General features: G+C 35.7%; 2 protein-coding genes across 3 annotated transcripts in view; one reads left to right on the top strand and one right to left on the bottom strand.

Annotated features, from left to right (window-relative positions):
* Positions 1–12,500, bottom strand: part of LOC144980098 (putative deoxyhypusine synthase) — a 196,978-nt gene that overhangs the window by 56,478 nt on the left and 128,000 nt on the right. The gene's annotated exons all lie outside the window — the stretch shown is intronic.
* LOC144980191 (uncharacterized) overlaps positions 1–12,500 on the top strand; it is a 122,380-nt gene that overhangs the window by 7,667 nt on the left and 102,213 nt on the right. Inside the window, exon 3 of the mRNA XM_078927765.1 lies at positions 10,667–10,756. Within this exon, the coding sequence (XP_078783891.1) occupies positions 10,667–10,756 (90 nt within the window). The remainder of the gene's footprint in view (positions 1–10,666; positions 10,757–12,500) is intronic.

Raw genomic sequence — 12,500 nt, 5'->3', positions numbered from 1 at the left:
ATGATGATGATGAAGAAGAAGAAAAGTAATAGTAGTAGTAGTAGTAGTAGTAGTAGTAGTAGTAGTAGTAGTAGTAGTAGTAGTAGTAGCAGTAGTGGTGGTGGTGGTAGTAGTAATAGAAGAAGAAGAAGAAGAAGAAGAAGAAGAAGAAGAAGAAGAAGAAGAAGAAGAAGAAGAAGAAGAAGAAGAAGAAGAAGAAGTAGTAGTAGTAGTAGTAGTAGTAGTAGTGGTGGTGGTAGTAGTAATAGAAGAAGAAGAAGAAGAAGAAGAAAGAAGAAGAAGAAGAAGAAGAAGAAGAAGAAGAAGAAGTAGTAGTAGTAGTAGTAGTAGTAGTAGTAGTAGTAGTAGTAGTAGTAGTAGTATTAGTAGTAATAGTAGTAGTAGTAGTAGTAGTAGTAGTAGTAGTAGTAGTAGTATTAATAGTAATAGTAGTAGTAGTAGTAGTAGTAGTAGTAGTAGTAGTAGTAGTAGTAGTAGTAGTAGTAGTAGTAGTAGTAGTAGTAGTAGATGAAGAAGAAGAAGAAGAAGAAGAAGAAAAAGAAAGAAGAAGAAGAAGAAGAAGAAGAAGAAGAAGAAGAAGAAGAAGAAGAAGAAGAAGAAGAAGAAGAAGAAGAAGAAGAAGAAGAAGAAGAAGAAGAAGGAGGAGGAGGAGGAGGAGGAGGAGGAGGAGAAGGAATTTATTTGGAGAAAAGGAGAAAGAGAAAGATCGTTATCGAATTTTAAATTGAAATGTAAGAAATAGGCAAGCTTTAACATACCTTGAGATTCCTGATGGAGGCCAATCGTGATTGTTGTAACGTGTTGAAGATTACCATTAGAATGAGGTAATATTCAATTATTTGAAATGTGTGTGTCTAAGTGTGTTTGTGTGTCTGTGTGTGTGTGTGTGTGTGTACAAGACAGATTGTTGTCTCACACATTTCCGATGTCCCAGTACCATTATATAATGAAAGTAGCGTGTCATTAGTTCGTTCTAACCTGTGGCCTTCTGGTCTTGTGAGGTATAATACTCGGCCTGTTACTTGAATGTCCCGGTTCTAACTCCGCTGTGGGCGATGCTTCATCAGTGGGGACTTACCAATAGTCTTCAACAGTCGTAACGTCACTTCCTTCCTAATGACGCATGGCAACTTAGTAACACTGGCTCTAAACTATCGGAACAATGGCGGACGCCCGTATGAAATATTTCTCCGGCGAGCATAAAAGCGTTTCGAGAGGAAAAAAAAACCACATAAATTTGATCATGTTTTGTCTTTTACACATTCTGATCACAAGGCATATGAAAAGGGAATGAAAAGTTCTAGCCAGCATGAAGAATAAAAAGTAATGATTTTCTTTGTTTAGAACCAAGATGGCCGCCGTTGCCAGGCGGCGTGACATCAGACTACTGAATCCTATTAACAGGTAGATAATCACACCTCTCGGACAGTCGTCAAAATGTAAACAATAGTAGTGATTGGTAGACACAACAAACTACCCAGGCTTTACTATCGATGGTTTTTGTTTCAGTAAAATACCCACCGTTCTACCGCTTGGTCAATAGACAGTATGCGCCTGGCTAAGAAGCTCATAACATTTCCATCCGGAAGTATAACGGACCAACACACAAAACTATGTGTAACAATGGACGTTTATAGTCGGGTTAAAACAGTTCAGTGAGCATTACTCATAAACGCGGATGGCAAAAAATAATAACAAAGACCTGAGTGACGTCATCTTCGAACTATCTATAGAACTAACACAAAAAAGCTATATATAATTGTAAAAGTTAATAATCTTATCGAGAAAATCGCGTGATAACTAGTTACCCATTTGGTGTTTATAAACAATAACAATGATCAGAGAGTGGTCGATTTCATTCACGTTACTGTTTAGAAACAGACAACTATGTTTGTCCGAGCACGTGTGAGGGTGTGTCACAAATGTCATGTTTTTGATTGGTTAAAAGTCTACTGGTTAATTGTCCCACTTGTGGACGTGAACTCTTTGTTATTTTTTAGACAGCTTTGTTAATGATTATCTAGATCCCACTAACTCGTATCGATCTTTATAAACGTTAAAGGTTTCACACAGACTTGCGTGTTTTTATGTTTAGTTTGACTGGCGGAAGTTGTGAGTATGTTACACAAACACATAGCATCAATTAGAAATTGCTGCTGTGGGCGGCATGCAGTTGGGCGTTTGGAAAAAAGACTCTTCATTCACATATTATGCTCATCTAGGGGACAGGTCAATGTGAAATGAGTTCTCGATGGCATAAGTTCGAGACGGTGGAGTCTGAAGCCTTGGATCATAAAAATACTAACACTAACACAAAGGTCTCAATCGTTTCTATGTTACATGTTTTGTGTTGAGAATATTGACTATTCAGCTTCAACGCTGGCCAATAAACTTCCCAGCTTTTGCGAGTGTTTAACCCGTGACCTCTAGAAGTCGAGGAGAGAGGCTCTAGTTAGACTAAGGTTTGAAGCGATTATTTTTTGGGGTCGTGGATAACTTATACGATAGGGTCAGGATCTCCCCGGCCAGGCGGAGTTATCGTATAAGTAAGGTCGCGGGTTCGAGCCCCCATCGCCGCCGCGAATTTTTTATTCTCTGTTGTCTTCTGGTACTTTCCTACTCACTTCATTTCAAAGATGAAAACAGACGGAAATAGTACAAACAATGCCCAATAACAATGGTTATTGTTAGTTCGTTTTCTATCCGATGCTGTTCTGTTTTCACCTTAATTTTTTGTTTAGAATCTGCTGGGCGACGTGATATCAGACTACTGAATCCAATTGGCCATAGATTTGTTTTTGACGTAATTGTTTTGGTCAGTATTACGCGACTTTACAATAAACACTTATATAACCACGCCTCTCGGACAGTCGTCATAATTTAAAAAATTACAGTGATTGGTAAACATAGCAAACTACACAGGTTTTACTACTGATGTTATGTGTCTTAGTAAAATGCCAACTGTTCTACCTCGTGATGAATAAAATCAACACAGAAATCGATGTGTAAACTTAAACGTTTATAATATGATCGAGAAAATCATGTGATAACTGGTCATCCATTTGGTCGTATCAAAATAAAAGCAATGATCAGAGAAAGGTCGAATTCATTCACGTTATTATTATTATTATTATTATTATTATTATTATTATTATTATTATTTATTATTATTATTATTATTATTATTATTATTAGTATTATTATTATTATTATTATTATTATTATTATTATTATTATTATTATTATTATTATTATTATTATTATTATTATTATTATTATCATCATTATTATTATTATTATTATTATTATTATTATTATTATTATTATTATTATTATTATTATTATTATTATTATCTATTATTATATTTATTATTATTTATTATTATTATTATTATTATTATTATATTATTATTATTATTATTATTATTATTATTATTATTATTATTATTATTATTATTATTATTATTATTATTATTATTTATTATTATTATTATTATTATTATTATTAATTATTATATTATTATTATTATTATTATTATTATTATTATTATTATTATTATTATTATTATTATTATTATTATTATTATTATTATTATTATTATTATTATTATTATTATTATTATTATTTATGATTGTCCGAGTACGTGTGAAGGTGTGTCACAAATTCCATATTTTCATTGGTCAAGAATCTACTGGTTAATTGAAACAGACTGGCTCTCCTAACTGCAGCCTTCGTTAACTGATAGATAGCCTGACACAAGGACTTGTCTTTTGAGGTCATGTGATATAGATTAATTCACTGCCTTGTGAGTTTTAGTCATTGGTGCTCAGGAAAACGAAGAATCCCATTGTTTGGTACTCCTACAGAGCCACCAGGCCCATGGGGCCGGATATAGATGTTTCTATGGCGTGAAACAGACAATAGCAATTGCTTGCTACCCTTTTGATAGGTCGCTAGTCTATCGCAAAGTACTTCCGCCAGATCTAACAGACCCAGCTACCCAATCACTGCTGGGTGGACAGGGGGTCAGGAAAATATCTCGACTGCACCCGGGAACAATCTCGGTCCCTTTGCTTGTGTGAAGCGAAGGATATAGATATTTCTATGGCGTGAAACAGACAATAGCAACTGCTTGCTACCCTTTTGATAGGTCGCTAGTCTATCGCAAAGTACTTCCGCCAGATCTAACAGACCCAGCTACCCAATCACTGCTGGGTGGACAGGGGGTCAGGAAAAATATCTCGACTGCACCCGGGAACAATCTCGGTCCCTTTGCTTATGAAGCGAAGGATATAGATGTTTCTATGGCGTGAAACAGACAATAGCAATTGCTTGCTACCCTTTTGATAGGTCGCTAGTCTATCGCAAAGTACTTCCGCCAGATCTAACAGACCCAGCTACCCAATCACTGCTGGGTGGACAGGGGGTCAGGAAAAATATCTCGACTGCACCCGGGAACAATCTCGGTCCCTTTGCTTGTGTGAAGCGAAGGATATAGATGTTTCTATGGCGTGAAACAGACAATAGCAATTGCTTGCTACCCTTTTGATAGGTCGCTAGTCTATCGCAAAGTACTTCCGCCAGATCTAACAGACCCAGCTACCCAATCACTGCTGGGTGGACAGGGGGTCAGGAAAAATATCTCGACTGCACCCGGGAACAATCTAGGTCCCTTTACTTGGGAAGCGAATGTTCTACCAACTGAGCTATTGAGACCCCATGGTTGGGCTATTGAATAAACTCACGTGGAGTGTTTTTTAATGTTGGTGCTCTTAGACTTTGTCTTTTGAGAGAGAGAGAGAGAGAGAGAGAGAGAGAGAGAGAGAGAGAGAGAGAGAGAGAGAGAGAGAGAGAGAGAGAGAGAGAAAGAGAGATGGACGTTTCCCCCAGTTAATTTTTTTTTGCACGAAAGGGAGATAAACAATTGTTTATTTTTGTTTTTAAGGATTTTACGGCGCTTGCAACACATTAAGGTCATATCAGCGCCAGTAAAAAGGAAGAAAATGGGATAGTAAAAAGTTCTAGAATTACAATTAAAGCACACAAGAAAAGGTGACACGAAGAGGAATTGGTTCAAATAGGGAACAGATGTAGATTCCAAGAGCACACTTTCAAAATACTTAGTTTGAGATCACCTAAAAGTCTCATCCAGACACAAGAACAGGTCCCAACTAAGAGGAACACACTCAAATGTCTACAAGTCATATAATTTAATATGTAAACTAAACATAATACAATGCATAACAGAGAGATGATTTATAAGGAAAAAAATATCATCTCCCAAACTATAACTATACATTCGACTGTTTCCCCGAGAGTCAAGGAATCTCGACCAGGGTCAGGACAAAACTAAGTAATCTCATTCCAAGACAACGACATGAAACAATTGGAAAACAGATATGGATATTATGCGCTTGGCTAAGAAGCTCACAACATTGCCATCCGGAAGTATAACGGACCAACACACAAAACTGTGTGTAACCATGATCGTGGATAGTCAGGCTAATACAGTTTAGTGAGAATTACTCATAAACGCGGATGGCAAAAAACAACAACAAAGACCTGAGTGACGTCATCTTCATTCTATCTATACTTGAGAAGATCTATAGGGGGATAGAAGACACCCGACCTCCCTGCTCACTATGGGAGGTCAGGATCCCCGCCCAGGGAGATAAACAATGAATACATTATTGACAAGACGGAACACAAGTTATTTCCCATTAAACCATTTAGATTGAATTTGTGCAGCGTCAAAAAATGGGCTTGAGAATGCATCTTGAACTCGCCTAGTTCTAAAATATTGGAATAATTAATACAACTCGCCTAGTTCTATAATATTGGAATAATTAATACAACTCGCCTAGTTCTATAATATTGGAATAATTAATACAACTCGCCTAGTTCTAAAATGTTGGAATAATTAATACAACTCGCCCAGTTCTAAAATATTGGAATAATTAATACAACTCGCCTAGTTCTATAATATTGGAATAATTAATACAACTCGCCTAGTTCTAAAATATTGGAATAATTAATACAACTCGCCTAGTTCTATAATATTGGAATAATTAATACAACTCGCCTAGTTCTATAATATTGGAATAATTAATACAACTCGCCTAGTTCTATAATATTGGAATAATTAATACAACTCGCCTAGTTCTATAATATTGGAATAATTAATACAAGTTCAAATATTATGGAGACGCCCCAATGCCGTTAAGTAAATGGTCGATTTTTGAATCTTTTCACTGTCTGATTTACGTTAACTCTCTAATGCAGAAAAATCGTCACATTTGTTACGACACATTATACACTTTTGTAAAAATTCTGATTTATTTTATATCTACATCACAAATTTAGAAGAATGATCTTTGTCTAATTAATAAGAACATAACGTTGTTTTGTAGAGAGATTGTTTGTGTTTTAAAAAAAAACAATTTTGTTGCTGGGTAAGCCTGCCGTTTTGGGAAAATAACTTACTGAAAATGATCGGATCTCACGACCTCACGACTATGAAAGGAACGAAGTTGACGTAGACCCTTGTCAGTGATGGGTTCCTACTATCAATGAGAACATATGGACGTTAAAGGTTACACACAGTTTTGTGTGTTGGTAGATTTAATCTGGCTGGCAGATGTTGTGAGTATCTAACCTGATCTCATAGCATCAGTAAGGTGGTTGGGTTTTGTTTATTCGTAGAAATAGATAGAGATAGATAGAAAGAGTTTATTATCTATCTATAGACTGATTTGTTACTGTTCAACGATTGGATATTTTTTTGATTAATGCTTTGTTTATGAATGTTACGATTTGTTACTGTTCAACGATTGGAAAATTTTTGTGTGTGGATAAATGCTTTGTTTATGAACGTTGTAAAATACCCATGAATCAAGCCGGATAAAATGACATAATATTGTGACGATGGTTATTTTAAAAAAATGTGATATCTAAACTATGTAGGTCACTTAGGGCACAATTTTGCAAAGTGATCTATGACCTCGAGCACGTGGATGATAATAATATGGATCATCCCCATTGCGGGAGACCAGGGTTGCCAATTTGGCAGATTTTCTGCAAAATGTCATTCTTTTGGCAGAATTTGAAGTCGTCTGGCAGAGAGAAATCGGTTTGGCAGTTTGGCAGATATTTGGCAGATTTTATTTTCCGAAGCCTAGGGATGAATATATAGGTCTACTCCACGTTTTCCATGGCAATTGTTATGACTTAGAGATTTTTTAACTTGGGAAATGAAAAAAAAAATTATGAGATCGGCCTTGAAATTTTTTTGTTTAACAAAACTGATGAGTTTTCAAAGTGGGTACTATAAATAGTACGGTTTGGCAGATTTTTGAGGTATATGGCAGATTTTTAAAATCAAGTTGGCAGAATACCTGAAATTAATCTGGCAACCCTGCTGGAGACTTGCTAACGTTAAACCGCACGCCAAAGTAACGTATTAATTTATGACAGTTATCTGGAGTCATAAAATGGCACATCGTACCACTCCCCTCTCACTAATCTGTGCATAGTACCCTGCCCTGCTTCATCCCCTGCAAGAAGGCAGTATCCAAAGTTACCCAGTTCACTGGCGTACTCTGGAAAGACGGCTATTTAAAATTTTGGCCAGAAAACTCGTCCTTCAAATATCAATCGATCTACATGACCCTCGTCTTAGCAAAAACTCTCAAACCCGAGACCTCGCGAGGTTCAGGTTTGAGACTTTTTGCCACGATGAGGGTCATTTAGATCTATCGATATCCGAAGGACCAGTTTTCTGGTCACTTAAAAATAATATGTGTCTTTCTAGACTACGGCAGATAACTCCCTCCTTACCAGCCATTTTCAGGATTTTCCCCCAAACTTTACACCCAACTAACACAAAAATAGATTTTTAAAATCACGCAAACACAAGAGCTGTGAAGTTCTTGCAATACATTATTTCTTTAGCAAAACATGCTCTACAACACACTGTTCATTGTTTTTAAATTTTACGATGTACAAAAGAAATTTGAATAAGAAAAATGTTGGTTGTATCGTAACGAATGTGACGATTTTCCTATAGTTGGTAAGGAGAGGATTAACGTGTTCATACAATATGATATCAATTATATAATGCCTAAGTCATATCTAGATGAGTAACACAGGGTATGTAAACTAGACAAAACTCCTAAGAACAGAACATGGACTGTACATTGTATAAGCGTCATTTCCGCACACGTCCAAAACGCTTTTATACCTTTTGGCTGAAAACGCTCCCAAACTTGTAAATAAACGATAAAAGTGACGCTAACTTCTAGCCTTAGGATTGAGAAACGTTGGCAGATCGAGGGAGATATTCTAGTTGATTGATGTGTGAAGATACAGATTCTGGCTAAATTTCCTTTTTTAAAAAAGAGTATTTTGGCTATTTACTGTAGATTAGATAACTCTAGGCTTTTAGAAAATAAACCCACCATTATTGTCATCATGTGGCGTGTTATCTTACAAGCATTCCGGTGAATCCACGGAAAGTCTTCTTCTCTTCCTACTGTGTACTAGCTTTTCTATTCCTGGAAGGGAAGGTCTCGTACGATGTGCGAACAGTACTTTTCATTCGCATCTTTACGTTTGCAAACGCAAGCGAATAATTGAACTGTGATGTCATAAGTTATTTTTTAGATAAATTAGAGACCCGCCTCTCCTCATCTCCAAGGTTGTTAAAACTAAATTATAACAATATTTGATAAAACTGGGCGAGAACCTGCAATATTTGCGGAGAAAATTAAGAACATGCACTCATATATTTTTAATTATTAAAGTGCTGTGTTGTGGAAATTAAAATAGATCGAAACGAATCTTTTGGACTGTCGAATATAAAAAACAATCCGATAACAAAGTCTGTAGGTGCGTGCAAACAAGGCGGCCTGGTCTATATATGGATAAAACTAATGTTGACATTACTTGAGTGTAAATAAAGTGGTCTAAAAAATAAAATAATTTTCTAAAACTAAAAGGAGCTGAACATCACGGGTTAAGTAAGTAACAGGTCAGTGGGACGTCTGCACTCTAATGTAATCTATCAAATTTAATACAAATTGAAAAAAGTATTGATTTAGACGTAATACACTTTACATAAAACTGTTGAATCGAATACAAGGACAGATTATTTTGGCCTATGACAATGCTGTCGTACTCTGGAAAAACCCAAATTTTAAAATTTAGCCAGAAAACTCGTCCTTCAAATATCGATCGATTTAAATGACCTCATATTGACAAAACAAAATAAAAACATTTTAAAAAAACCTCTCAAACCTGGGAATTGGTGAAGTCCCAGGTTTGAGAGGTATTTTGTGTCAAGTTGAGGGTCATTTAAATCGATCGATATTTGAAGAACGAGTTTTCTGGCTAAATTTTAAAATATGGATTTTTCCAGAGTACGGCCGAATCGATGAAGCGAAGGTCTGTTTGTTGACTGTTGACAAACATTTTATCCCCATTGAACAGGTTAAATTAAATATAAGTTCAGCTATGTCCTAAACCATCTTTCTTTGTTGACAAACTTTTTCTTTCGATCGGGCAAATAAAATGGTATCCTTGAGGTAATGTTTTATAAACCTGAAATTATGCCTGTTAATCTAAACGAATACATTATACATGTTACTTTTGCAATTAAAAGCCAATCTGCCATTTCATTGGTAAAAGACTATCTGCACAAACCGATAAATGACCGATCAAAATGCCCTAGCAGATTATTAAAATAATCATTTGAGTCAATGGGTAACAGAATCACCCTATAGATAGTTCGAAGATGACGTCACTCAGGCCTTTGTTATTGTTTTTGCCATCCGCGTTTGTGAGTTGTTCTCACTAAACTGTATTAATCAGACTATAAGACTTCATGGTTACACAGATTTTGTGTGTTGGTCAGTTATACTTCCGGATGGCAATGTTGTGAACTCCTTGGCCAAGCGCATTCTATCTATAGTTTTTAGAATTTTGCATTTACCTGTTTATCAACCTGTAAAAATAGCTTTATATGTTTTAGATTTGCCAGTAATTCTGAACTCGTTGGCAAACATTTAACATGGGCTTGTCGGAACAATTTTGAACCCAACCTTATTTTTAAAGAAAGAACAGATACTATTTGAATCTGAACTTATCTTTTATTCTTCTCGACTGGTAGTGGTGAGGTTAGAAAGGACTTTTTCGAATAATATTTTAAAATACGATTAATGCCCACTTTCTCGTACTTCATACAGGCTCCTGGTAGCTTTTAACTTACTTGGTAGAATCGTTTGAAGGGAGTGCTTGATTGCCAAATCACTTGAAAAAATATTCAATATAACGGGGCTTTCGAACCGATTTGTTAGGGTTGAGTACGAGAATAACGTATAAACTACAAACGATTTTTATTTTACGGCGCTTATATACAATTTAGGTCATTTCAGCGTCAGTAAAAATGAAGGATAGTCAAACAATAATTCTAGTTTTCCAACTAAATGCGCCCGAGAAAAAATAATACAGATAGGACTGGATAAGACAGAAAACAGAGGTAGTTTCCCCAGAGCAATCTATCAATTTCCTGAGTTTGATATATATATATATATATATATATATATATATATATATATATATATATATATATATATATATCTTCCAATTCTAATAATGTTTCCCTCTCAGCCAATGACTACAGCCAGGACCATGTCAGAACCATATAATCTCAATCTGAAAAGAAGACAGAAATTAAGCAGCCAAGAAATAGTGGAAAAGGTAAACACATATTATTAGAGTGACCTTTAATCATAAAAATGGCTGGCTAAAAACAATAACAAAGAGTTAAGTGACATCAACTTTGTTTAATCAATAAATGTTCAAGATTACAAATAGTTGTGTGTGTTAGTACGTTATAGATCGTATGCGCTTGGCTAAGAAGCTCACAACATTGCCATTCGGAAGTATAATTGACTAATACACAAAACTCTATGTAACCATGAACTTTTATAGTCTGGATAATACAGTCAAGTGAGAATTACTCATAAACGTGGATGGCAAAAAGCAATATCAAAGACCTGAGTGACGTCAACTTCATTCTATCTGTAGATAGTATGCGCTTGGCTGAGAAGCTCACATCATTGTCATTCCGAAGTATAACGGACCAACACACAAAACCATGTGTAACCATGAACTTTTATAGTCGATAATACAGTTAAGTGAGAATTACTCATAATCGTGGGTGGCAAAAAGACAATAACAAAGACCCGAGTGACGTCAACTTCATTCTATCTATATCCAGCTGACAGATGTTGTGAATATTTTACATAAAAGCGTAGCACCAATAGAAGGAACAAAGTTGATGTTACTCAGCATCTTTGTTATTATTTTTAGACAGTCATTATGGTCATTAGATCTCACTTAAATGTCAATCAGATTGTAAACGTTCAAGGCTTCACAGTTTTTGTGTTGGTACTTTATCTTCGACTGGCGGATGTTGTCAGTATTTTACATAAACGCATAGCGTCAATAGCCTGACACTTCCCTAAAATTACGTCATAAAGCGCTGATCACCAAAAACAAAATAAAAGTGATTAGTGAATTGTCATTAGCAATGCTCTAAGAAACCAATGTTCCTCTTTGCTGAACTTTTTAAATACTACAAGCTCGCCGTTCATTTGCTTCTTGTGATCATGACCTTGTATTTTGTAGTAATATCAAGGTATAGATAGAATGCGGTTGGCCAAGGAGTTCACAACATTGCCATCCGGAAGTATAACGGACCAACACACAAACTCTGTGTAACCATGAACTTTTATAGCCATGTTAATACAGTTTAGTGAGAACAACTCACAAACCCGGATGGCAAAAACAATAACAAAGGCCTGAGTGACGTCATCTGCATACTATCTATAGATAGAACGAAGTTGACATCACTCAGTCATTTTGTTACTGTTTTTATTTTTGCCATCCATGTTTATGATTGATTCTCACTGAACTGAATTAACCAGACTATAGATAGTATGCGCTTGGCTAAGGAGTTCACAACATTGCCATCCGGAAGTATAACTGACCAACACACAAAACAATGTGTAATCTTAAACGTTTATAGTCAGGTTAAAACGGTTTAGTGAGAATTACTCATAAACGCGGATGGCAAAAAGCAAAAACAAAGACATGAGTGACGTCAACTTCATACTATCTATAAACGTTTAAGGTTACACAAAGTTTTTGTGTTGGTCGATTATATTTCCGGATGGCAATGTTGTGAGTTTCCTTGACAAGCACGCGCACAGTATCAACAATAGGACAGAGAAGTCGTGACGTCACATCCTCTACTCCTTTGTTTCCAAACTCATTGGAAATGTGTCTGTAACCAGTCCTCCGGAGGACTTAAAATGAATAGGTAAAATAATAATTCATAAGATGACATAACTATTTTAGTAACAGGATGTGTCGCCGATTGGTAAAAGTAAAAGAGCGAGGATGGATGATCTTTATTGAAGACCGGCCTGTATTTAGA

This window comes from Berghia stephanieae, chromosome 9 (genome assembly GCF_034508935.2).
Source record: "Berghia stephanieae isolate SIO BIC M18660-M18661 chromosome 9, UCSD_Bste_1.3, whole genome shotgun sequence".
NCBI classification, from domain to species: domain Eukaryota; kingdom Metazoa; phylum Mollusca; class Gastropoda; order Nudibranchia; family Aeolidiidae; genus Berghia; species Berghia stephanieae.
The sequence above is the reverse complement of the archived record's forward strand: the minus strand, read 5'-3'. Positions and strand labels throughout refer to the sequence as shown.